This window comes from Tasmannia lanceolata, unplaced genomic scaffold (assembly GCF_043159265.1).
Source record: "Tasmannia lanceolata isolate RefF3 unplaced genomic scaffold, GAP_Taslan_0.1 ptg000008l, whole genome shotgun sequence".
NCBI classification, from domain to species: domain Eukaryota; kingdom Viridiplantae; phylum Streptophyta; class Magnoliopsida; order Canellales; family Winteraceae; genus Tasmannia; species Tasmannia lanceolata.
In genome coordinates, this window is record NW_027518685.1 from 24,418,966 (window position 1) to 24,446,184 (window position 27,219).

General features: G+C 39.4%; 1 protein-coding gene across 1 annotated transcript in view; it reads right to left on the reverse strand.

Annotated features, from left to right (window-relative positions):
* The window catches only part of LOC143884923 (regulator of nonsense transcripts 1 homolog), a 33,727-nt gene that overhangs the window by 2,243 nt on the left and 4,265 nt on the right, over positions 1–27,219 (reverse strand). The window contains exons 2-26 of the mRNA XM_077388785.1: positions 26,892–27,143; positions 26,606–26,776; positions 26,378–26,428; positions 26,070–26,162; positions 25,833–25,928; positions 25,532–25,582; positions 25,320–25,438; positions 24,050–24,158; positions 22,198–22,320; positions 21,983–22,054; positions 20,446–20,517; positions 19,702–19,768; positions 18,510–18,652; positions 18,343–18,414; positions 18,090–18,218; positions 12,760–12,915; positions 12,299–12,412; positions 12,087–12,185; positions 11,925–12,002; positions 11,148–11,282; positions 10,595–10,669; positions 8,758–8,875; positions 5,924–6,300; positions 5,779–5,841; positions 5,623–5,694 (exon numbers count right to left, since the gene is read on the reverse strand). Of these exons, the coding sequence (XP_077244900.1) occupies positions 5,623–5,694; positions 5,779–5,841; positions 5,924–6,300; positions 8,758–8,875; positions 10,595–10,669; positions 11,148–11,282; positions 11,925–12,002; positions 12,087–12,185; positions 12,299–12,412; positions 12,760–12,915; positions 18,090–18,218; positions 18,343–18,414; positions 18,510–18,652; positions 19,702–19,768; positions 20,446–20,517; positions 21,983–22,054; positions 22,198–22,320; positions 24,050–24,158; positions 25,320–25,438; positions 25,532–25,582; positions 25,833–25,928; positions 26,070–26,162; positions 26,378–26,428; positions 26,606–26,776; positions 26,892–27,143 (2,907 nt within the window). The remainder of the gene's footprint in view (positions 1–5,622; positions 5,695–5,778; positions 5,842–5,923; positions 6,301–8,757; positions 8,876–10,594; positions 10,670–11,147; positions 11,283–11,924; positions 12,003–12,086; positions 12,186–12,298; positions 12,413–12,759; positions 12,916–18,089; positions 18,219–18,342; positions 18,415–18,509; positions 18,653–19,701; positions 19,769–20,445; positions 20,518–21,982; positions 22,055–22,197; positions 22,321–24,049; positions 24,159–25,319; positions 25,439–25,531; positions 25,583–25,832; positions 25,929–26,069; positions 26,163–26,377; positions 26,429–26,605; positions 26,777–26,891; positions 27,144–27,219) is intronic.

Consider the following 27,219-nt stretch of genomic DNA (forward strand, 5'->3'; position numbering starts at 1 on the left):
TTTCAGGTCCATAATAGCCATAGATCGAAACAAATTTTTAATGGCTTCCAGATCATCGTCAAAACCTATTCCGAAGACATCCCCTATGGCCAACAACTCATCCATTTCCTCAAGGGGAACAGCTTTACTTTCTTCTGATTCCAGAAAACCTCATCAACCTTGAGTCCGCCTCCTGTCTTTCCACATCCACACCCATCTGAACTCGTACCTCCATGCTAACTTCCCGATCTAGGGAATCCCTTGACTCCTGAGAAACATCAACTGGGTTACCCATCAATTTTTTCAAACGCTCGATCTCTGCTGCCTTAACCTCCTCCCAACACGGACAGCAGGCCCTTCGCTCCTCTTCTAGCGCTTCCTTAAAGAAAGGAAGTTTATAGATTCTGACAAAAGCCTCCTTCGGATCAGACTTGCCCGAGACCTTTAGGAGGCAGTCCTTGTTAGCCAGGGCATCGCGTTTGAAATGTCTCCATTGTCTTTTCTAAACTCCCATGGTAACTTCCTTAGGCGCAGGACATTCTTTGGCCGCCATTGCTTCATCATATTCCAAATCCCGAAGGAATTGTAAATCATCCACCTCGAACGCAACTGCCTTCCTCTTCTTAGATGAAGAACTAGATTCAGGCGACATGGAAGATGAGAGGGCTTTGAAGGGTTTATCAAAATCTTTAAGGAGACTAAGCTTAGAAGCTAAGTTAGATTTCTTTGGTTCCTCTTTTCTCCGAAAACCCAAAAGGCTTCTTTTAAATACAGAAAGACCTCCTTTTGTAGCTAATAAATCATTCTTGGGGCACACACCCCGCCCCTTCTGACCAGCTTTTTCTTTCTGGAATAGAGAGCCCTTGGAGGAGGGATTAACACGAAACATGTTGATGTGACCATTGATATCATTCAGGGCTTTTGAACTTCCTTTATTCTTTTTGCTTCTAAAAAAGTGGTTTTTAATCTTTACCGCCTTTTCAACTGACAGTGGTTGAAGATTGCGACAGTCTGAAATATCTTTCCTAGAGGTTTTTCCAGCAAAAATACTAGATTTAGCTTTTAATGACTTCTGACACGGTCCTTTCCCAGGACTGACTGATCTCCCTTTCAATGATGGGGCTAAACTTTTAAGTGTATCTGCCGGTTTCACCATTCCCGAAGTAGAAAATAATTCAAATTCTGGGACAGATTTGTCCAACGGCTCTTTTAACTTGGAAAAGACAAGTTTACCCCTCGAAACTGCCGAAAGAGGCCCTACGGCAGACTGTTCAACCACCGGTGATGGATCAACCGGTACAGCTACAACTGGGACCAAAGGGGCAGAATCCCCCACTGTCAAAAGATCTTTAAAGGCCATTAAAGACTCATCCACCATCTTAACTCCAACTGGGAAAACCATGGAGTCTACCAACATATTTATAAAAGACAGTAAACAATTCCACAGCGAAGTTAAGACCTTAACAGAGGCAAATTCCAAGCAGTGATCATGAGAACCTGACATTTGTGTTTCCAAGACTTGTCCAAAATGCTGACACAGCATCTCCACCGTGGAAAGAGACCAGGCATGAAGTGGGATATTAAAGAACCTGGGTCTCATTGTTCTTGTACCAGTATTTAAGACAGGGGACCACGGTTGAAGGGAAACGAAGTATCCACCCAAAGCATCACCTCCCCGCCGAAGGATGGAGGTGGCCTGACTCTGAGACTCAAAGCAAAAAAGCACCATTGAGGGGCTAATGCAGAACGGTTTGCTGAGAAGCGGCAGGGCCCATTTTCTTTTTGCCCAGGTCCAAACCTCTTTCAACAGGGATCTGTTTCTCAAAGTACCTATCAAGCAACTTTTTAGGGTCTTCTTCCTAACATTGATCAGTTCGCTTGGGATGGTAAACACGGGGTTTTTTTCATCCAATCTAGGTGTAACAATCTCTTTGGGGGCCACCTTAGGTATCCATGACTAAACGACCTCTGCCTTTTTGTTATACTTTGACCCCAAGCATTTTTTCTACAGGTATGTCGTGTGCCATAGTTGTTGTAGCTACACTTCGTAGACCTCCAATTGCTTACACTCTGATTTGGAGCAATCCGCCTACCTCGAGCGGATCCATTTCTGAAGTCAAATCTTCTTGTCATCATATCCAGGTCTTCCCGGCTCCCTATCGATCGAGGAAAAGATCTGTGGCGGGGGGGGGGGGGGGGGGGGGGTGCCATGGTGGTCTCTCTCTACTCCCCCCTTGACTTATCACTATCAAGGATCTCCGACAACAGCTGTTAAAAACTCTAGTCGTGTAGAAAGTTTCCTGAGCTAAGTATCCACTTTCTATCAAATCTAGGAAGGTTGGAGCCACCCAGTCAAGGCTGGAACCACAGACACTGATTTGTGAAGGTATCCAGGCCCGACGGAGGATTTGTATCCTGACGGTTAAAAACTCTTGGCCAGACATATTCTCAGATCATTTCATACCAACAAGCATTATTCCAACCCGCCTTCCAAGTTTTACTCATTAGGCGTCCATAAAGTTTCTGAAGAAACTCAAGTTTATTGGACAGACAAGTACCCTGACAAATAGCCAAGTGGTTCAGATGAATGCTTCAGATGGGTTGTTTGATCCCCTCCCACCGAATTCCGGCCAAGTATTTCGAAAACCATCAATTGATCGACTCTCCCTGTCCAAACTCGACGTCTCCGACTTCTCTGAGCTCATGAGAGACAATACTAAAAAAATGCACCACTCTAGGAGCTTGATGTATTGCATTTCCGGAGGCCGAAACGGAATTCCAGTCGCCTATTAGATCCAAAACCCATGAAGAACCACTTTGAAACCATGGAACCTGCGCATAGAGGAAGCTTTGATGAGGCAGAGACTGATCAAAGGACGAATATCAACTGCTGGAATTCGAAGAGACGTGCCCTCCAGGGAGGAACTGAAATTGTAGCTCTTTACACGACGTGCATTCGAGGAATTCAGAAGACATTCGAGAACTGTAGAAGACTAGAAGCATTAGATTTCTTTTAGGAAGTTTGAAAGTTCATTACAAGGAGAGAGATGTTTCAATGCATCTGGAATTTAGGGAGGAGCTGTGGAGGATTATGGGTGGGAGGAAAGTAGTCCCTCCAAGGCTATTCATAGAGGGAAGATATATCGGTAATTCCGCAAGTAAAATTAAACAAAGGGTATCTAATGCATGGGGTTTTTTCAGAATAAGTTGGGTGTGAAGATCAAATGGACTGAACATTCAAATTTATTGTTAAGAAAAAAGAGAGAAGTTATGATCCCAACCTAGAACCAATCAAAAGAACACATGGGAGATGATTCCAACAAGTAATAGATGCCTAGTCTGCCCATAACTTAAGCAACAAGCATTGTGGACCAAATTGCAGGAGAACTACAATGTACACTGAAGCGTGCCAACTTATGAACTCAGGCATTTTCTAGCTGAAAGACGAGAAAACAGTCCAACAGAAGTATCTTGTTGTGTGCCAAAAACCGTCCAATGCTGAAGTGTGCCAATTTTATCTTTCTTTCTTGCATCCTGTTGGGTTAGAGGCAAGGTTCTATGTGCTCCTCTTGTAACTATTTTTCTTATTAATAAAATTTAAGGTGCCCTGGGTTCCTAGATAAATTCCGGGTTAAAAAAAACCGTCCAACAGGAGTTTATCTCCTCCTGTGTTTGCTGTTCCTAAGGTGGGTCGTGGTCTAGAGATCACGTGCCTTGAATGATGCTCTACTTTGAAAATGGTTTTGGAGGTTTAGAGAGGAATGGTGCCGCCTTGGAGATTGTTGATTGAGAAGAAGTATATCTAGCTTTGGGGGTTGGCCTTCACTGTTTACAGATTTCGGAGCACGTGGTTTGGAAATATATTAGGAGCTCTTTAGCTTGGTCCCGTAAGGGGGTTCACTTCAGAGTTGGTTCTGGAGAGGATGATCTTTGATGTGTGGCAAATCTCCTGAGAGTCAATAATCCCACTTTATTCAGAGTGGCTTCTATTAGCTGGACCAGCATTAGAGGTTCTTTTGATAGTCATAGATGGTCAGATGGTCTGGCAAGTGCAGTTCCACAGACTTCTCTTTGATAGAAATATAGACTTGGTAGCTGATATTATGATTATGCTTGGATTAGGTCTCTGGATGGAAAGTTTTTGGTTCCCCTTTCCGCAGCTATAATTGTTTGGAGCTTGCCTGCCCCACATCGAGTGAGTGATTTTGTTAGGATGGCTGCTTGGATAAGATATTGACAGCCAATCATCACCATTCATGTCATCAAATTATCATCAATTATTACACTTTGTGCCGTGTTGCGGGAGAGACAGTGGATCAATTATTCTTGCATTGTGGCTTTGCTGGAGAGATTTGGACCTTTATCTTGGGTCTCTTGGGAGTTAGCTAGGTCCTCTCATCCCACATTGCTAACCTTTTCGAGGGTTGGTCCTTCGCCCCTTGGTCCTCCAGAGGCCGCATTCTATGAAGTCTTTGTTAGCTTCTCTTCAGTTGACCTGGAATGAGAGGAATAATAGTTTCCAAGGCACTTTCGGGGAGAGTGCAGTTTGTGTAGCGGCAGATCCTATCTACCATCATTCAATGGGCGATTGTTCTCCTGCACTTTCGAGATATTTCAGAGTCCACTATTCAATGGCATTGGGATGAGATCAGGACGAGCAGTATAACGGTGGGTAGGCCTTCTGCTAGGTAGTCTCCACCATCTTCCAGGGTGCCTCAAGCTGAACTTTGATGGCTATAGTTTAGAAAGCCCGAATCTTGCCAGTATTGGTGCCTTCTCAGGAATGAGGAGAATGAGGTTATGTGGGAATATCCAGATCCAATTGGTTAGAATGATTCCAATGAGGTGAAAGTTCATGCTTTACTAAGTGGAATTTGTCTTGATTCTCTTATTGTGGAGGGTGATTCACACAACGTCGTTCGTTGGGTGAGCGATGAGGGTTAGCTATCCCTGATGCTTTGTGGATGAAAATGAGGCAGGAGTGGTTTTGCCGATTAGGTCCATTCATTCGAGATAACATTTCTCTTCTGCATGTCCATGGAGTTTGTCTGCTGTGCAGATGTCCTGTATTCTGGCATTATACAGAACCCTGACAGACTAATGTGTACGATGCACACACAGGTATATCATTAAATTTCTTCATGTAATGGGCATTGATATATAAGCCACATCTTAGGGTTACGTGATGGGAGATTTCCTTGTGTTTTCTTGGCTAAGAAGAGTTTGTAACCCTAAGACTGAAATAGTGAAAACTCTTCTCCCGTCGTCATAGACGGTAGGCACACTGTCGAACCACATAAATCTTCTGTGATTGTGTTTCTTTGGTTTCTTGACGTTTGCTACAAATCGTGTTCGATCCTTATTCGAGAAGGTATTTCCCGGTTTCTAGACTGTCAATTTGTTTGAGTAATATATCTGGAAATGCCCCCGGATTCCTTATTGAAATGCAAACAGTAATTTATAAAATGTAATAAGATTAATTTCGTGAGTTCGTGTAAGAAGAAAAAATTAATGGTGATGTCGTAGAGCTCACGTGAAAGATTTTCTCTAACAAGGAATAAACTGGTATGTTATAACACATTAAAGTTGTTCTGAGTGGCCAAACAAATACAAAAGACAACTGCAAGTGATGCAACTGTGTACCTGCGTGGAGAAATCTGCAACATTATATGCGACATGTGACCCCTGACTTTTGAAGTCATCACCCAGAAAATCCTAATAAATCATGGAAAAATAAATTGTCAAGCAAAGAATTCGAGAAGGCACAATGAAAAGTGAACGATTTGGAATCAGAAATACCTGAGACATGCCCCCGATGGAAAACCCCTCCCGGAAAGTCTGGCTTAGCCCTTGAACCGGCATCTATAAAATATGACAAGAGGATAGTTTTAGAACACTATGATATAAATATGGCATGAGTTTAGAAAATAGGACGGAAGTGAACCTGAGTCATGAGTCCAGTCTGAGATAATGGGCCCCCCACATTGGGTTGACTGTTTGGATTGTCCAAAGCATGAAAATTAAAAGCGGACCCCAGACTACCTAGAGCTTGCTGGGAACCTTGCGGATGTGAGAGGTGACCTCCAATAGGACCACCAGCATTACCACGGCCCGCCCCAAAACCCCTATTTCCAGCTTGAGGAACCTGAGAAATGGCTCCAATGGGTCCGTGAACAGCTCCACGGGTTGGAATTGCATACGGTTGAGAATGTGGACCACCAGGAAAAGGTGGAAGAGGGATCCGTGGCACAGGATATCCTGCAGGATGCACACCGGGCTTATGGGTACCATTGGGTGGCCCAAATGGCATATAGGAATGACCTGGATTTGAGAGCACAGACAAAGAAAAAAAAACATTGATATTACCGTTTGACACAAGAAAACAATGTTAAAGGATTTTTGGATTTACGTGGTTGAAACCTTAATAGCATTGAATATCGCAGCCAACACAACGCTAGTCATTTAGGCCGTGTTTCAATTGAAGGAATTTTCTGAATATCACGCTTTTCCATTGTTTTATTGCACATGAAAAAGGTAACTTGAACCACCACAATTCAAGTTTTATTGACAGGGACCTCTAATTTATAAGGAAAACACTTTGAACACGGGATTCCGTGTGGGAAATAAAAATGGGAGTTATGTGACGGTTGATTTGACCTTTTCAACATGTATTTATTGCTTTTTGGGGATTTGAGCTCCCTTATTTTGTCATTTATTGGACGTGGCTCGAAGAATGATGCCTGTTTTTATTCACAAAACGAATTCTCGTTTTCCTAGCAGTGCTCAATTTATAATGATATCCATCTAAATTGTTGAAACTTGAAAATATGTCAAAAGAAAATTTTCCCTCCTGAAATGTTTTTTCTGCAATTTAGACAGCCTTAGAAGCTTATATATATATATATATATATATATATATATAACGGAAAAGTGACCGTACTCGGTCGAGCAGATAAGCTTATCTACTCGGTCAAGCTAAAAACAGTGGGGGCCCACATTGTTTGGCTGATCCAAACCATTCATTTGAAAGGCACTTGCCTACATAGGGTGCCCACAAAAAATCAGATCCATAGGATCATCCTAACCCATCCAAATGTGGAGGGAAAATAGACGGACACAGTTTATCCACAAATCTGCCCATTTTTCCCTCCACTGTTGGATGGGTTAGGATGATCCTATGGGGCTGATTTTTTGTGGACACCCTATCTAGGTAAGGACCTTTCAAATGAATGGTTTGGATCACCCAAAAAATATGGGCCCCCACTGATTTTAGCCGACCAAGTAGATACGCTTATCTACTCAACCAAGTACGCCCACTTTTCCTATATATATATATATATATATATATGAGCAAAGGGTTCCTGCTAACGTTAGCAGCTAGCTTAGCTGCTAACGTTAGCGTAAAACAAGGGTGGGCCACATTGTTGGGCTGATCCTAAGCATTCATTTGAAAGGCCCCATCATGGATGGGGTGTGTACCAAAAATCAGCTTCATTGGATCATCATAGGATGTCCATTTGTGGTGGTGAAAATGGACAGATACTGTTTGTCCATTAATCTGCCCATTTTTTCACCCCACAAATGGACACCCTAAGATGATCTAATGGAGCTGATTTTTTGTGGACACCCTATCCATGAAAGGGCCTTCAAATGAATGCTTTGGATCCCCCCAACAATGTGGGTCCACCTTGTTTTACGCTAACGTTAGCAGGTTAGCTTACCTGCTAACGTTAGCAAGAACCCTCTCTCTCTCTCTCTCTCTATATATATATATATATATATATATATATATATATATATATATATATATATATATATATATATGAGGAAAAGGATTGTACGCTCGAGTGTACCAAGCTTATGGTACGCTCAAGTGCCCAATCACATGTGGGCCCACTTTGTTAGGATGATCCAAAGCATTCATTTGAAAGGCCCTTACATAGATGGGGTGTGTACCAAAAATCAGCTCCATAGGATCATCCTAACCCATCCATTTGTGGAGGTCAAAATGGACAGACACTGTTTGTCCACAAATCTGCCCACTTTTGCCCTCCACTTTTGGAGGGGTTAGGATGATTCAATGGAGCTGATTTTTGGTACACACCCTATCTATGATAGGGCCTTGCAAATGAATGCTTTGGATCACCACAAAAAATGTGGGACCCATGTGATTGGGCACTCGAGCGTACCATAAGCTTGGTACGCTCGAGCGTACAATCCTTTTCCTCTATATATATATATATATAGGGAAAAGTGTTGCTACTCGGTCTTGTAGCTAAGCTTATCTACTCGGTCGGATTAAATACAGTGGGGGCCCACATTGTTTGGGTGATCCAAACCATTCATTTGAAAGCCCCTTACCTAGATAGGGTGTCCACAAAAAATCAGATCCATAGGATCATCCTAACCCATCCAACAGTGGAGGGGAAAATGGGCAGATTTGTGGAAAAACTGTCAGTCCATTTTTTTCCCATTTTTCCTCCACTGTTGGATGGGTTAGGATGATCCTATGGATCTGATTTTTTGTGGACACCCTATCTAGGTAAAGGGCTTTCAAATGAATGGTTTGGATCACCCAAACAATGTGGGCCCCCACTGTATTTAACCCGACTGAGTAGATAAGCTTAGCTACAAGACCGAGTAGCAACACTTTTCCGACACACACACACACACTGGTCAATTCTTTTTTCTTTTTTTTTTGAGAGGTTATGCTGGTCAAATCTTTGTGGCTAAAGACATGCAATTTAAAGCTGAATGGGCTATGGCATAATGGTATACCTTTAGTGCGGCTGCTCCTTTTATCAGCAGTTGGGCTTGATGAACCAACAGACCCAAAGTTATCATTAGGCACAATACCTGGCCCGCCTCCGAACAAAAGCCTACGGTCGTTGTAGATCTGTTTCAAGAGTGCATCCTCAAAATAAGGTTCTGAAATATCTTCAATCAATAGCATACTTCATTATTTCAAACCATATACATTCTGGAGACACCATGAGGTCTTGAGAAATACATTTTGGAAGCAAAATTGACATTTAATATGTCCTTAAAGTATCTTTATCTCAAAATTCTCTTAGGGCCCATTTGGATACCTCATATTTTGTATTTGGATTTGGAATTGAGTTTTGAACACAAATTGAATAGATCAGCCAGCTCATGTTGAGGGAGACAGAGAAGGAAGGGGGTACTTCCTAGTGGAGGGGAGAGGTTGAGGAGCAAAGAGGGTTAAGGAAAAATTCAGGGTCAGGATAAAGGTGGGTCTACTGACCCTAGCAATTAAAAGTTATCCCCTTTGTAAATAGCTTTTTGGTTAGGTTTTTTGTGTTTTGTCTTGTTGCTCTTTAGCCGTGTCCGTCTTTCGGGGAAAATTTCTTGGTGGGGTAATGAAAAGCCAGTTTGAAGGATTTTGGGATTGGAAAGTTCTGGTTAGGATGGATTTTGGTTGGAAGGAGTGACTGTCTTCTGCTACTGAATGTGGCAAGTGTATAGAGTGACTGTCTTCTGCTACTTAATGTGGCAAGTGTATAGAGTGAGAGGATTTAGGAGGGTTGATTTTCTTATCGAGTTTCGGAGCAATGGTGTTGAGTGGTAATATTCAGTACTTTGGAATTCTGGGATTTAGATATTGTTTTAATTTGGTGTTCATAAACCCAGATGATGTGCTCTAAAGTGTTCCAGGTGGGGAAATCAATCGAAATAGACCCTCAATGGCTTGAGAGACCTTGGTCTTTCGCTTGGTGAGGCACATTAGCCTGGTTGCTTTTTTTTCTTCTGATGTGATGAAGGTTAGTAGTTTTAAATCAAGGAGTGTGAATGTTTGGGGTGAGAAGCTGATGGTTAGTTCTTCATATTTGTAATAGAAGAGGTTAGATCAGTAGGGAGTTGAAAAAGTTTTTTTGGAAGGCAGTGCCAGTTAGTGAAGAGGGCGCGAGGCTAAATGGTGGAACCTGAAGATTTCTATTTTACTTGCTTTTACCTTCCTGGCTCTGGAGTATGCTCCGGGCCAGGTAATACCGATACTATGTAATGTTTGATGGGACCTCTATGTAATGTTTGATGGGACCTCTGGTCCGTATGTATTTTTCATAGAATCAATGAAAATTTCTGTCATCTTTCAAAAAAAAAAAAAGAGTGAAGGAAGCTGCCAGATCTGTGGATTTCCAATTACTTATTTCCACAGCATATTTGGAAATCTGATTTTTTTCACTGTCAGTCGCTGATTTGGAAATCCAAGGATTTGATCCGGATCCAAATCACAATGCAACAAGGGCTGCAAATGTGAGAAATCCAAATCAATATCTTCTCGGCATCCAAACGGGCCCTTATATAATTTAGATGTCTATTAGCATGTGGATGTTCTTTTCATATTTGGGTGTGAGTGTCCACAAAATATGTGTTCCTCACATGTTTCTCATATGCTTTCCAAATGTTTCCTGATACATTTGATAAACGATTCCCATTTCCCAGTTGCTATCTCATTGCTCATTCAACCTCATGTTTCTCACTCACTTTCCCATCTTGTTTACTGCGCTGTTCTATATTTCAAACCACTCAATCCATCACATAAAATGAACAGTAGAACAAGCAAATAACACAGGGATGAAAATCATTCTCGTACCTTCTTTGGCTTTTGAAATTGAACCATACTTTGCTTCAAATTATTCAGGGGTCCTTCAACCAAGCACTCGTGCTCCTAAGGAGAAAATTTTGACAGGGATCAAATAGATAACTTCGTAGAAATTGGTAAGTAATGCCTGAGCCAAAAATTTTAAGATTGGTCCAAGCAAGCATCTTAAGCATATACTACCAAGAAAACGGGTGGCTAAAAAATAAAAAGACAACCATTCAAAAAAAAAAAAAAAAAACAGTTCACATTTAGCAGGAAAATGTCCACAAACTGGAGGACTAAGATTGTGTCATGTTATAACATTTTTTAGGCATGGCATCATCCATATTGAGCTGAGCAGATAAACAGTTCGAAGCATCAAATCGGTTGGCCAGCCTGTACTCTGGAACAATACACCCAGAAACCAATACAATGTATAATTTATTATCACCCATACTCCCACATTAGTGCTAGAATTATGTGAATAATTTGTTCTATTGATTTTTTTTAGCATGTCGTGTGATCTAGCAGTAACAAGAGTAGGAATATGAGGAACATAAGATACCTTGTAGTGTGTTAGTAAGCCGTTCCATAATGGCTGTTTGCTTAAGACCTTAGGATTCCCCAAGATAACAATACCATAACGAGCACGGGTAAGTGCGACATTCAACCTACGTGGATCATTAAGGAATCCAATGCCCTGCAAAAATAGTTGCACAGATCAAACACCATAAAGTCAAGTTGCCAAGAGACCATAAAGCTAAGAGAAGCAAAAATACAAAATGTCAGACAAAAATTATGACGCATTGGACAAGGTATTTATTTTTTATTTTTGAAAGGTGTTTTAGTATTTATTTTGGTAATAATTATTAAAACACACTATGAACACCCACGGTAATAGTACACTTAGGCTGCCTAGTTAACTTTTCTTTTTTTTAAAGAAAAGATAAGCTGCCTAATTAACTTCACTCTGGTCTTTATGCTAGTGGGTAAGTTATCAAAGGAATTGATTCCAGAACCGAAAATCAAATCTAAAGATAGCCATGCTGGATTCAACTATTATAAGGAACAATATAATTCACAGAACCATTTCTCATTTGAAAACAAAAGCTTCTTTGCAACATACTCTTTAGAAAATTAAGCATCTGCAAAACCATCTACATGATTAAATTTTATAAGTAGATTCTTTGTTCTCCAAATTAATTCTTTACAATAATTAACTGAAACTAGGGCATCATGAACATAAAACCACACATATCTAGGAGACTATATCTTGAAGAAATAAGTTTAACCAAAGGAATCTTTAAAAACAAAAAGTTTATCCATCGGACAGAAAATCCACCTGATGCTCATTGCTCCTTACGCAAGACAAAATAATGTAATCTTTCTCTCTTCCCTGGAAGGAATCAACACTTGCAACCTGTAGATACAGACAAGAATGTTAGGTAGCAATCCAACTAAGAAATGACAACTACGTGTAATTTATGTCAAGCGTGACAATAACCTCGATTTCCTTATAGAGTTGCTGCCTGAGGGCCCCATTTCTTGACATATAATTTACAATATATGCCCGCTGCCCTTCATATGGGGTTATAACTCCAATCTGTACTTCAAAAGTGAAGTTGAATATAGAAAGGATCAAGAAATAATTAGAATACATCGTGGGTATTTATTCAGTAAGGCCAACAAGAACCATAGCTGGTTAGAAAATCAAACCTGACTAGGAATGACACCACTCCGCAAAAATGTAGTTACAATTTTTTCAACATTTGCAGCCTCAGTCCTGTTTAGATATGATGTTCCACTTGCACTTATCTCCTCTTGCCCCATCTAGGAAAAGACAATGCATAGCAACAAAATCATTTGCAAATTCGGTAGACGTACGTGGATTAAATGGGTAAAGAAAGTCACATAAGATCAAGGTTTCAAATTTCAGATTTCGGTTCGGACCGACAGCGAAAGTACATTGATTCGGTGTCGGTCCAGATTTCGGCTGGAATTTCGGCCAAATTCGAAAAAGAAAAAAAACATTTAACAAAATTTCCACCATTTTCAGGAAAATTCGGCTGAAATTAACGAAAAAACCGTTTTTCTTTTTACATAATTTCGGTTTTGGTTGTGGTTGAAACCGACATTTCAATCCTTGCATAAGATACGATATAAAGTGTTCAAAATACCTGGACGTAAAAGAACATTGGACGATTTGGCACAGGCCAGGGAAAATCAATCCCAGATGATTGTCGTTCATTGATGGTTACTCCATTCTGAAGTGTGCCCTCATAAAAGCTATTAGAAGGAAATTCTGACAGGGAAGGATGCATGCGATATTGAACCTGCAATCTCAAATGTAAGAACAGAAATAAATATGTTACACTCCAACAATTAACAGTAAACAATTAATTGTTAGCAATAAAATCGAAATGACAAAGGGGAAAAGCAAACTATGGCATATTGCTTTCATAAAAAACAGATCAGTTAAAGGATTGAACTTGCATAAAACATAGTCTTCAACAGGCGCAAGTTCTGGACTGAGGCCACATGGTCTGAGAGATAAATATCTATTAAGAACAAGAGATCCGAAGTGCATATACGACATAGAAATTTTTTCTCTCTTTCATTTTTTTTTCTGAAAAGATAACTGGATTAATAAAGAAAAAAAATCAAAAACAACAATGATGGGTAGATGTTGCCCTGTATACAGAGATTCTCTGCATAGACCAAATTTAGACAACCCTTCAGCCAACTCATTGGCATATAGACACATAATGAAAAGAAAAATCAGAGTTCCTACATTCCTCACGGACTAGGTGATGGAACTTCACCAGCCTCAAGGGACCGTGCTAACCATTTTTGCCATTAGATGTCACTAGATGAGTCCCCATCCACAATCATACAGCCATTCAACTGCCTATGAAATATGCAAATTCCTGTGTGGAGAGACCGGTTTTCTGCCTCATTAGAATCTACCATATCTTTGTTGAATGTCATATCGTAGTAATATGCCACCATATAATGTTTATTATGCATCACCATATAGAAATGAGAATAGTGAGCCAAACCAACCAACTTCAAACATTCATACAGTTAAGAGATCGACTTGCAAGACAGTCTCGTCTTGATGAACAAAAACAACCATGATCCAATGAACATATGGCATATGTGCTTGATAATCAGGACGGTTGATCTCGTGGACCATCATAAGGCGACCCAATGGGTTAGGTCTGATGCCGAATGGAGAACTCATTGGCAAGATCAAGGCATGCAAAAATCAATGGCTTAAATACATCTTTAGGGCTTCTTTCTCATCATGCTTGATCAAAGGTCTAGAATCAGCTGATGACGGTGGGATCGAGGCCGGACTTGTGATGGCCTACAATATTTGTGGACACGATCTCCGAAGATGTGTCAACGGGTCGGTGCCGTACATGGTTGTTATCCTTAACGAAAATGATGCTTGCCTTAAAAACATATTTCATAGATTTTTTTTTTGAAATGGTAGAATGATTTCATTAGATAAGGGAGCGGGCCAAGGAGGACCACTCCCGAAAATACAAGAGACAATAAAAATAAAGATACAAAAAAACTCTCAAGGAAGGAGGAAGTCAAACCACTCCAATGTCATACGACTAACCCCAACCCCTAGCCAAAGAATCAGCCTCCCCATTGGCAGATCTCCGCACATGATTGAAAACAATAGCAGAGCCCGAGATTAGATCATCTATTTCATCAAAGATAGACGAAAATCTCCAAGGAGGCAACACCACCCTCTTCAACCATCGAATTACATTGAGTGAATCACCCTCCACAATAATGTGATCCACGCTCTCTCTATCAAGTCTTTTAATACCATGATATGCCGCCTTTACCTCGGCCTCCGAGGCATCACATACCCCAAGAGGGCCAGAATAAGGCCACACAACTTCGCTACAATCATCTCGACATAACCCGCCTACCCCGAATGGGCCCGGATTCCCAAAACTCGACCGATCGAAGTTAATTTTGAACATCCCAATAGGAGGAGCCACCCACTGCTGAGCAATCTGAGACCTAGCCTCCCTACTAAAGCAAACTTCTCTCCACCCCTCTCATAAGTCAAAGGCCAAAACGAATCGGAATGCCGGAAGACATCTTGCCCATGATATAGAGAGGGCAATAATTTTCATATATAGCCAGTACGGAGATTTAGCAACCCCCTCAAAAACTCTAGAATTTCTCTCTTTCCAAATCACCCACCATGTTGCAAGCAAACAAATTTTCCACAACAATTTTCCTTTCTTTCTCCACGGCACAAACTCCCATTGATGCATCAAATCCGGAATAGATAAAGGAAAAACCCAAGATATGCCAAACCTCAGAAATATATAGCTCCATATCTGACGAGAAAATGAACAATGCATGAAGAGATGACCCACAGATTCACGATCATCCAAGCATAGGGGGCAATGGTCCACAAGCAACATACCTCGCTTCCTAAGGAAGTTAATCGTTTGAATCCGATCGCCACAAACCGCTCATCCGAAGATACAACTCTAGATGGACAATGAAATTTCCATACCCTGGCTGAGATAGAGGATCTTAGTTATTAATTCCGTCCCATTCCGGCCGGAACGGAGAGGAATTCCGGTTCCGGACCGGATTCCGGAACGGAATGGGTATATTTTCCGTTCCGGTCCGGATTCCGGTCGTTCTGGCCGGAATTCCGGGCGGAATGCCCTGTTCCGGCCGGAACGGTCTGAAAAGGCGGAAAATTTTCAAAAAAATTCAAAAAAAATCTAAAAAATTACTAAAATGCCATTAAGGCCATTAGGGAGTGTATTTTACAGATTTGCCCTCGTTTTATGACTGTTTTATAGTTGTTGGGAGGGCATTTTTCATCTTTTTCGAGAAAAAAATTGAAAAACAAAATCCAAAAAAGTACAAAAATTCATCTATGGCTGTTGGGGAGTGTATTTTACACATTTGCCCTCATTTTGTGACCGTTTTATAGTTGTTAGGAGGGCATTTTTCGTCTTTTGCAAAAAAAATTGACAGGGCTCGGAAGATTACGAGGTTTATCTACAACCACGCAGCTCTATTGAACTTGATGAGACAGAAATTCACGGGTGGGAGGGGCTTGTGTCGTCCTGCGTGGACTAGATTTGCTACCAATTTCATTAATATACAAAGTCTGGTGCTTCATAGGAAAGTCCTACAATAGATGTTCGTGTCTGATGAGTATGCTGCTAGTAGGTATATTCGACATGGATTGAGTAAAGAGACCATGAGTACAGTGTTGGATAAACAATTTTGGGACAACTGCAAACATATTCTAAGCATCAGCGAGCCATTGGTGAGGGTGCTGCGTTTGGTAGACTGGCAAGACAAACCGGCAATGGGTTACATATATGAGGCCATGGATAGGGCCAAAAAAAACATCAAGGCTAGGCTAAAGAACAAGAAGTCAGATTATGCTCCCATCTGGAGGATTATTGACCAAAGATGGGACAAACAGCTTCACAATCCCCTCCATGCAGCCGGATACTTTCTTAACTCTGCTCTCTTTTTCAGTCCTACTTTCTCCAAGCATCATGAAGTCACCCGAGGTTTGATTGAATGTATTAATCGACTAGTACCTGATGAAGTTATGCAGGACACCATCACCAGTCCGATTGAGAACTATCGGGAGTCCACGGGCATGTTTGCAATGAAGATGGCAATCCGCAACCGAGGCAGATAGGGACCAGGTATTTTGGTTTATTCATTTAATTAAGTATATTTTATTTAAAATTTCCACAAGTAAATGCTTAACTATTATTGTTTACTTTACAGTTGCATGGTGGAACCAGTTTGGAAATTATATCCCGAACTTATAGAGTTTCGCCGTCAGAATTCTCAACCAAACCTGTAGTGCTACTGGATGTGAACGGAACTGGAGCACTTTCGAGCACATCCACTCGGCAAAAAGAAACAGGTTGGAGCACCAGAGGTTGAATGACTTGGTATTTGTCCATTACAACCTCAAGTTTCGAGAAAGGTATGCTACTTAATTGAATTGGAATTAATTTTCTCATATTTCATCACGTGCCTTTAAATTTTAAGTATTACTTACTAATTTATGTTGGACATTCTTTTCAGGGACTTAAACAGAAGATCTACCACTAGCGACCCACCGAGTATAGATCACCTAGATGTTATGATGGATTGGGTTGCGAAAGATGAAGATGTCATTCTGACGCCAGACGACATTACATGAGATAATATTGAAGCGCCTTCTAGAGTTGATGCGGCCGACGACGACGACAATGACGCAAACCTTGAGGACACTCCTCCAAGAGGTGGTGGTGACGGCGATGATGAGGGTTACCAGTCGGTTGAGTATGATGATCCTCAACCAGATTCACCACCATTTTGATTTAGATTTAGAGATGATATGAGATGTGGCTGGCACTATGTATTTGGCTTTGTTCTTCTATGTTCTACTTTTTTATGTCTTAGTTGTATTAAACTTTGGTTTTTAAGTAATAAAGATGCTTTTAGTTCATTTAAGTGTTTCTTATATTTTTCTAACAATTTCTAATTTTTTTGAATTTTTTTCATATTTTTAACTATTTTTTCGACCGGAATGGAAAGTTTCGACCGTAACGCCGAACGAAACGGCCGAAACACCGGAACGGCGTTCCGGTAGCCAAAATGGAACGGCGACCGGAACGGAATTTATAACTAAGTAGAGGATACATTGCAAGGCATCGAGAATAAATAAAAAGATTTGACAGTGAAGAAACCAGAAGATTCCGTAGTCCATACTCTTTTATCCAAACCGGTCCTCTTAATATAGTACTAGGGGTGTAAACGAGCCGAGCCGAGCTCGGCCAGGCTTGGCTCGGCTCGTTAAGCCCAAAAGCTCGGCTCGAGCTCGGCTCGGCTAGGCTCGCGAGCCTTATCGAGCTCGAATTATATTAATTTCACACCCCTCATCTTCCCTGGACAGCCCTATCTAGTGTTTTTTTACTACTCTTTTTACACTACGGGGGGTGGTCCAAGTAACAAATGGGGTTCCAAAAAAGAAGTGACATAGTTTGCCTCCCCCTTTCACTCCCTAGACAACCCTTTTAGTGTATATATTAATATATAATATATATATTTAAATATATTAAATTCTTAACGAGCCGAGCCGAGCCTAGCCTAACTCGAGCTCGGCTCGTTAAGCTTAATGTACCTGGCTAGCCGACTCGGCTCGTTAAGGATTCGAGCCGAGCTCGAGCGAGCTTCCGAGCCCGAGCCAAAATTGACACCCTTATATAGTACCCATCTAGAAGCTTAAGAAATTGGGATACCGACTCTAACTCCCTATCAAAGAAATTCCTCCTGAAGATTGGAGACCAAACTAAACTACCCCCATCGAGGACAAAACAATCACAAACAAAAGCCTCTTTATCGGAAGCTACACTATATAGATCCGGGAACAACACCATAAGAGGATCATAGATTAATGCAGCGAAAGTAAAAATAAAACTAGTAAAAGTATCACCTGTAACCTAAATGGCTTCACACCAAGGAGCACAAGGCGCTCAAAAAGAGACTGGGCTAGACCAGCACGGGCTGCTTTCTTGCACATGATGACTGGACCAAGCTGGCAATGGTCCCCAACAAGAACAACCTAATTCAAAAAAATGTATAACATTACCATTCAAAAAAATGTATAAAATTATTTTGACTACAAGGTACTAGCAGCTGCAATGAAGAGCATATATATATATATATATATATATATTACCAATTACCTGTTTGACCCCAAGAACCAAAGGAATAAGGCACTCTGGCTCTGTTGCTTGAGTAGATTCATCAATAAGAACCTGAAAATAGAAAGAACAGATGCTCAAATTTGCATGGGAAGATAAATTTGACCATATTAAATAAAAAGGTACCCGGATTAGAAGTGTCTATTGACCTGGCGAAATCTAAAGTTTGCCAATCGAGGATCTCCAGCACCAACACATGTGCAACAAATGACATCAGCACTCTGAGAAATCTCCCTCTCGGTTGCCCGCTTCAATGCTTTGTACTTCTTTTCATCACTGCTTGACAGTTCTCCTGTAAAAGCGCACAAAATTATATTACAACAAATTCAACTGTTTTTTTTTTTTGAATGATGAATAGTATTAATATAAGAGTTCAAAGACTGAGAAGGTCTGAACATATGTATACAAGAAGAATCTCAAGAAAAACAAAAAAGGAAAAAATCAAGGTGGTAGATAATCAAACTGCTCCAGATTTTCCTTGAATGCCCCATCTTTAGCTAGCTTATCAGCCACACCATTTGCAGATCGTTTCACATGATAAGCATTTAAATGTCTTACTCCTGATATATCATGGATTTCATCAAAGAAAGCCACAAATCTCGAACGTATTGAGTGTGTCCCATTAAGCCAGCTATCACGTTCTTTGAATCTCCTTCTATCTCAACTTTTTCCAATCCAACATTGGTTAGAAGCTTAATACCATGGTGGATGGCCCGCACTTCCGCCTCGTTTGAATCGGATACTCCTATAGGACCCGAGTAGGCCCAAATGACATTCCTTTGATCATCTCTTAATACATCCCCAATTCCTGAAGGGCCCGGATTTCCCATGCTAGATCCATCAAAGCTAAGTTTCAAAACACCTTGAGTAGGTGGTTCCCAAATTTGGTCCACTTTGGGATCTTCCCTAACTCCATTGCAAATCACTTGCCAACCATACCATAAGCCAAAAGCAGACACAAATGCAAAGCTAGGAATGGCTCTCACCCACAAAATAGTGATTGCTATTATTTTATTGAATAGGAACAGGGGTCTCTTTGAAAAGCCTTTAAAGACCCTTGCATTTCTTTCCTTCCATAGAACCCATATTGTTGCGGGGAACGATACCTTCCATAGGATTTCAAATATGTTACAAAAATAGTTCAAAGAATGTTTGGAGCTGAGCTACATGAGAACACTTATTCACAAATAACAGGAGCTCATAGCTTCTAACGCAGGTGTAAGAATACCAGCTTCGCTAATTCGGAGAAGTGAGAAATAAATAAATTATACTGCATAAAGTGAATGTTACGTTATAAACACGAATGTCAATACTAGCAGTTCTAAAAGAGCCAAACCACACCTTGCTCATCTTTCAGTTGTTGGAGCTTATGAAGTTCACTCTTATCAGATGTATCAAGATGTCGGACCTGCAACAAATCATTGAGAAAGAACAACATCAGCAATAAACTTCCATTCAAAAAAAAATCAGCAATAAACTCCTCAATGATGCATCAAATAGCATCTATAATTCTTATATGTGTGTGTGTGTGTGCGCGCGCGTGCGAGGGAAGGGTTCCTGCTACCGTTAGTAGCTAAGCTTAGCTGCTAACGTTAGCTTAAACATGGTCGGGCCCACATTGTTGGGGGATCCAAAGCATTCATTTGGAAGGCCCTTCCATGGATAGCATGTGTACCAAAAATCAGATCAATAGGATCATCCTAACCCAATCAAAGGTGGAGGGGAAAATGGACAGACACTGTGTGTCCATGTTTTTGCCCATTTTTTCCCTCCACAAATGGCAGGGTTAGGATGATCCTATAGGGCGGATTTTTGGTACACACCCTATCCATGGAAGGGCCTTCCAAATGAATGCTTTGGACCCCCCAAAAATGTGGGGCCACATGTGTTTGTGAGCTCCTGCTCAGATAAGCTTATCTGAGCTGCTCTCTCTCTCTCTCTCTCTCTCTCTCTCTCTCTCTCTCTCTCTCTCTCTCTATATATATATATATATATATATATATATATATATATATATATATATATTGAATGGTATCTATAATCATTATACAAGAGCTATGTCATAATACCAACCAATTAACACACCTGATAGTGCAATGTTAAATGCTCAACAGGAGAGCTTACAGCTTCCCTTGATTTGGCACAGAGCCTGACAACCTGAGAAAGGCACAAAACGATAAAGCAAAATAAAAGAAGAATTCACAAACACATCTAGTTTCAAAAGCAAATAGATATGATAACTATGTAACAGATTAACTGAAAAAATGATATAATGGAATACCATCAAAGAACATATTTCAACTAAAAGTGGAAACGCAAATAAAGGACTCCTTTTTAAATCAATAAAAGGTTTCCAGACAGTTCACATCGTGGGAATTTTGCTCATCTATGTTCTCTCTTCTACTTTTTCTACACCTACTTCTAATATAACTTTTTTCAAATATAACTTTCATTGAATTAAAATTAAAAATAGGATGCTTTCGTGGGTGAGTGTTTGTTCCAAAACTTCAAAATCAAGCAACACGTTTAAATAAATTACTGCTGAATTTCAATCTGAATAAAAGAATAAAAACCATAATCCACCCAAAAGTAAGTGAAAATATAACCCCAGCGCCACAACATTCTACAAAATTTCCTCATTTATGTAAAAATTCTGCCCTTATGATAACACAAAATTCACCCTTATAGGAACATACATAATCAAATATAACAACTCATATAACAAACCTTTAACCATTTAATTCATGATGTTTTCAGGAAAATTTGTGATTCCACAGAATCTATCCTGCGGATTTCAATATACCAAATTTGGAGGGCGAAGAATGGTAGGGTGTACTTGCATGGGTGTAAGGGGAGATGTTTCGTCTAAGATATGCACACACAATCAAGGAGATTTTGGACATTTGTTAAGTCATTTCGAGTTGTATTACCCATGTAGAGTGTGAAAACAAATCGAGTGCTGATAATTTATAAGATGAGGGAAGTCTAGGTCTCTATCTTCTTAGTTTCTCAATCCCTATTTGTTGGTGGTTTTGCATTGTATATTGTGCATCCCTCACATTCCTTTTAATAAAATTTTGTTACTTTACACTCTTTTTTAATAAAATTTTGTAAGTGATAAATTGTGATTTCGTAATTGGTAATTAGTAATTACTGTCTAGGACCTTCATTTTTTATTTAACCATAGAAAACACAAATATGCCCATGGGAATCAACATCATCTTTATTCTGAACCTAGTTTCCGATGCACACTTAATATCAGGAAGATCAAGAAGTGTTTTGCTAAATTCATAAATTAGAACTGAAGTTTGATTTGCCAAAGATAAAGAATGTTACTTGATTAATTATCACCGTCCTAAAGCCCCATAATAATAGAAGAAAAAAGAACAAAAAGGAAAGAAGAAACAAGAAATGAAAATCAAAGCAAGAATCCGGTGATTCTAAATCGTTCAAATTCAAAGAGATAACCCCAAATTTCAAGTCCAAGTAACTAATTCAGAATAATAGTAAAATGATGCCTTAAGATTTAAACAATGAAATAGCCGGTATGGAGTCTTCCATGCTTGAAAAGTCATAGCTTCAAAAAAAGATGCCAAGATATCACTTGCTTAAATGTCAATACCTTTAACCCAGTTGAGCTTATCTTCTCAGCAAGTTGGTCAACCGCAACATTACTTGGAGCACAAACCAGAACCTGAGCATATAATGGAATGCCAAGAATGATAAACATAAACTGTGGAGCTCGGAGAGGTTCAACCTTTGGTTGCCTATCAGAGAAAAGTGTTGCAAAATCCAACACAAATAAAAAAATAGAGGCATACAAACACATTTATTTACCTGTCCTTGCCCTTGTTTGGCCATATGGTATACAATGGCTGCCGAAGTGACAGTCTTTCCTGTACCAGGAGGGCCCTGTATTAAACTGATTGGCTTCTGCAGAACGCTCTTTACAGCAAAAACCTGTCCATAGATGAAAGAGAACCGAGGTTTCTCATAATCAAAATTTCTTAAATAAGGCATCTAAGATACAAATTCAACACTGAATTTCATACTTATTCATCAGGATAAAATAGTAGTAAAATTATAAGAATTCTATCAGATGCATCATTTCCAAGTCAAAATATCAAATTCCACCTAAAAAACAAGAACCTCAGTTGACCATGAAAGCATTATATGTAACCATGGTTTGAAATTTCGGTTTCGGCATATATTTCGGACCTAGCCGAAACCGAAATTTCAGCAGAAATCCCGAAATTTCAGTCGAAATTCGGTAAAGACGCTCGAAATGTCGGTTTTTTGGGCCGGAATTACTGAAGTAATTTCGGCTGAAACTCTGTAAAGGAATTTTTTTTTAATAATTTTTTTATTTTTATTTTGAAATTTTGACGAAATTACCGTAAGTTTCGGTAATTTCAGATTTCGGTCGTTTGGGTTTGGGTGTTGGCCAAAATCCAAAATTTCAGATTTCGGTCGAAATTTAAAACCATGCATGTGACTGAAAAGCAGGCATAGAAGAGGCTTTTTTTTCTCAAAAAAAAAAAAGAGAGAAGAAAACAAATTATAAAGGTTATCAAGACGGGAAAAGGGGTACAAATGGGAACAAGATGGTCCCAAAGATAAACAAAAAATGAAAAGGGAAATAGCCAAAAACCACTACAGAAGACACAACTCAAACGAATGGTCAAAAGTCAAAACCTCCCCACCCATCCTTTCTCTAGCTAAGAAATACACCTCTATCGTTGCAGTTAGAGGGATATGATTAAAAATTTAATATGTGGATTAATGCCCCTTGACAAGTCAGGAGTTTATAATATACAATTAGATATCTTCCAAGGATTGGGGAAAAGCTTCGACACCCATGCAATTAAATTGGAGGAGTCGGCTTCAACTCAAAGGAATCCCAACAACTTTCATTTGAAGGTGCGAAGACAGCAAGGTGGACATGGGTTTTCGCTTAATTGAAGTTTTCCAATCTCTATTAAGTCGCTTGGATTTCTCAATCAGGGCAACTTAGTTTTTGCGGATGTTAGTTGTGGTGTTCTTAGGAAGACCAATTGGGAAGTTGTCAAGTCTTATTTCGAACCCATTGGCATGGATGTTCCACCACGAGCTAAGCTTAACAGAGTTATAGGCTATGTCACAAATATCTCCGATATTTCAAAATATAGCGTTTTTATCGCGAGATTTTTATAAAACGACAAAATCCCGAACTAATCCCTAGACTTTAAAAATATAGCGATATTTTCATTTTTATCATAAACTATCCCAATAATATCGCGATATTATCCCGATATTTTTACGATAATTTTATTTTATATTTTTTTCTTAAAATTAATATTTTTTATATTTTTTAAATAATTTTATTTTTACTGTTTATTTTCCGATATAAACCCGAAAACATTAATAAAAAATAAAAAATCCAGAGATTTCCCTTGCCGAGAAATTCCCGGGAACGATATTTGTGACATAGATTATAGGAAGGAGCCTTCCATCTAGCAATATTATCCGTCAAAGGAGAGCTTGGAGAAATATCATTCTTTTCGTGAGAGTCTTTGACTATGGACCAGCTCAGTTGAGGAGCCTCCTTTCTCTTCTTTTTTTATCAAATAAAGCTTCACCGTTAAAATATTAAAAGATATGCATCTTAATAGTATCCTAGTCTACCAACTGATCACAGAGATGAACATACTTGAGACGCATTAAGTTCTGGAAGGCCCGGGGCACCAAAGCGGCGAGGTAACGAATTACGGACCACCTGAACCTCAACTTCATGGCCCAACAAGTGATGATAGATATACCTGCATGAGAGAGACATCTTTAATGGGCATGCAGGTCAAGATGTTCAGTTCCCAAGTACATGGAATTTCACCACCAATTAAATTTAGGACCCCATGAAGTTTCAAATATTGAGACGTAGAATTGAATAAAATTCAAACATTTTCTTAAAGAAAATGCTTAGCAAAAATTCAAGCTTAGCAATTACACAAAAATATAATCAGTAAAAGATTGATGGGATAAATTTCCGAACATTAGGTAATGAAATACTAAAAGATACAATTAGGAAAACAAGCAAGAACAGAATTCAGCAACAGGGGTAGCAAGCATCTCATGAGACACGGAAGGTTACATAGTGAAAGAGGATAGCATTCGATTTGTTTAATAAAACAAAAACAAAAAACAAATTAAATGAAGTTCAGCAACCAGATTCAATTCGAAATCTCAGATTGAGAAAAGTTCAGGGCCCTGATATCTTGTTTTTGTGGAACCATGCTTCCTATTTTGATTAGGACACATGTATTGTTAACCATGTCAAATGGCCTGTCGATGCAAAATAAATGACAGGTTGGTTGAAAAACAATCTCACATCGTCATTTGGGGTGGAGTGTGGCATATATCATGCTCTTCTTCCCACAGGAGCTACCATAAGGTTGTGACGAAATCATTTTATAAGAAATGACTAGTTGTAAAGAGCTTAAAGTTCTACAAAGCAAGTTTAAACCCCCAAATGTGGAGTGTGAAGCTTTACAAAAAGTAAAAAGAAAAACAAGAAGTGCAACACAATTATGAAGATGGCCAACATCAGGCAACTCTCCCAAGTCCCAACCAAGGAAACTAGCAAAAAATTCAAAAATAAAACTACATTTTTTAATGGTAATTAAGAAAAGGGCAAAAATAGAACTTCTTATCCATGATAATGTTGATTCTGCCCATATAACTGGTTTCAAGTAAAACAACCTCCTAAGGTCATGTAGCATATGTTCCAAGGTCTTCCATAACTATGGCCTTTGCATCTCACATTTGAGAAAAGAGCCTCCTTGAAACAGAACGGGCACAATTGAACCATAAACTAGATAGAAACTACTCTTCAGGATTAATCCCTTTTTTTTTTAATGGTTCTTCAGGATTATTCCTATATTTGATTTTCCTGCAAGGAAAGATCAGAAGAATAAGCTACCCACCCACTAACACTTGTTTCATCCGCGGCAAAAGTCTTCATTGCACCCTGCATTCGATCAAAGCTTGTACTTTTCCAGACAAAATCAACACTGAAACCATGGTTCACATCAACAGGAACTCCCTGTAAAACATAAGCATTAAGTATCCACAAATAAAATTTACCAACACTAAAATCACCTGTGATAGCTAATGTCGGAAAAAAAAAAGACTCTACCTGACTAGCACGGAGCTCAAGTGCAACCTCCTCCTGGGCGGTTAGCTTGATCTGAATCCAGAAGGTAAATGCAAAGTGAATACTCATACGAAATACCATGTGTGAATGCTTCAGGAAAAGAGAACTAATCTTCGTATAGTAATTAGAAAATAACCACATAATATATTTTGCATAGGAATATCCATTAGATGTAAAAAAAACAAAGATCTTTAACAACCATATAATATATTTTGCTCATGATTATCCATTAATTGAAAAAAAAACGAAGCATACAATATTTCCTCAAATGAACAAAGTATACCACATGTCCCACAGACTGCCATGAAGGGTGAGCCGCATCCCCTGAATATTGAAGCCGCAATTCATCACCCGGAACTAGTCGTAGCTCATTATCCTCCTACAACATCATAAAATGGCTTTCAATATTAATAAAGAAAAGGTCAAAGGTAAAACCTATAATATGAACAATGTAAATACATCAATAATGAATATCTACATAATAAGAAAAAGGGTCCATTTAACGTAAGTACATGAGCACCTTTGGAAAGACAAAGTACGCGATACGCTTCTTGTTCAAACCAATGTCCCATCGTACCGTCAAATTGTCTTTGCTTTGTGACTCTTTCATCATCTAGAACAAAAATTAAGTATAGTATTAAGTGAAATGGTAGATTAATTGATGGAAAGCTAAAGCTCATGTATCTTAAGTTTAAGAAGGATCATGAAAAGGGTACATAAGAAAGATCAGCAAACAAGTAACCTCAACACAAGATGTTCAACTTTAAATTTGAAATATATGAACAAGAAGCAAAACAAAAAAGAGAGTAAAAAGAGATATCTACGCACTTTATCATAGTCGGCCTCGACCTTAATGAGCGGTGCAAATATATTTTGATACTGCAAAACAGAAGGAAAATTAACAAACCCTATTCAAAGAGCCAATAAGCGAGGAACACTTCCACCATAGATTCGGGTAAAATTGAAAAGAGCCAGATAAAGCATAGTAACAACAATTACTGTGAAATTTGGTTTTGATCCTCCAAAATAATAGCTTCCTACAATAAACTCAAATACCTGATATGCATCTTCGTACTTCAAGGCCACAGGTTGAGGCTCATCATCCACTCCAGGCTTCTCAAGATCTTCTAGAGAAGCATCAGGGTTGATCTTCCATAGCTCCTCCACCTTATTTATCTGCTGAGCACTAATTTGGCGTGCCCTCAATTGCTCCTGTTCAGATGGGAACTGAAAAGCAACAGCAACAAATTAGCAAATTAAGGAGAAATCCATTTTAAATTGCAGGGAATATGAAACAAAACACAAGATGAACAAAACGAAGACATAGAAAAATGAAAAATACCTTGACAAGCCACTGCAAAAAACACCTGTCATCAATAAGAGGACACCACTGGCTCAGGTCCCAATTCATGTCCTTCAATGCGTTGACACTCAAACAAGGCTCCCGACACAATAGAACTACAACACTCTCTATCTTGGCAGAAATGAACCCAAGAAGGAATACGTTTCGGCAACCGCAATTATAGCATTCAAGGATTGTTTCTCCCAAGGGGCTATCTTTATGAAGGCAAACTTCCTTATGTTTTGCTCGAACCTATGAAAAACATTTGGTGAGAAAAAAGGAATAATGAAAACTAGTTGGTGACATGTTCTATAAGCAAAACTCAAAC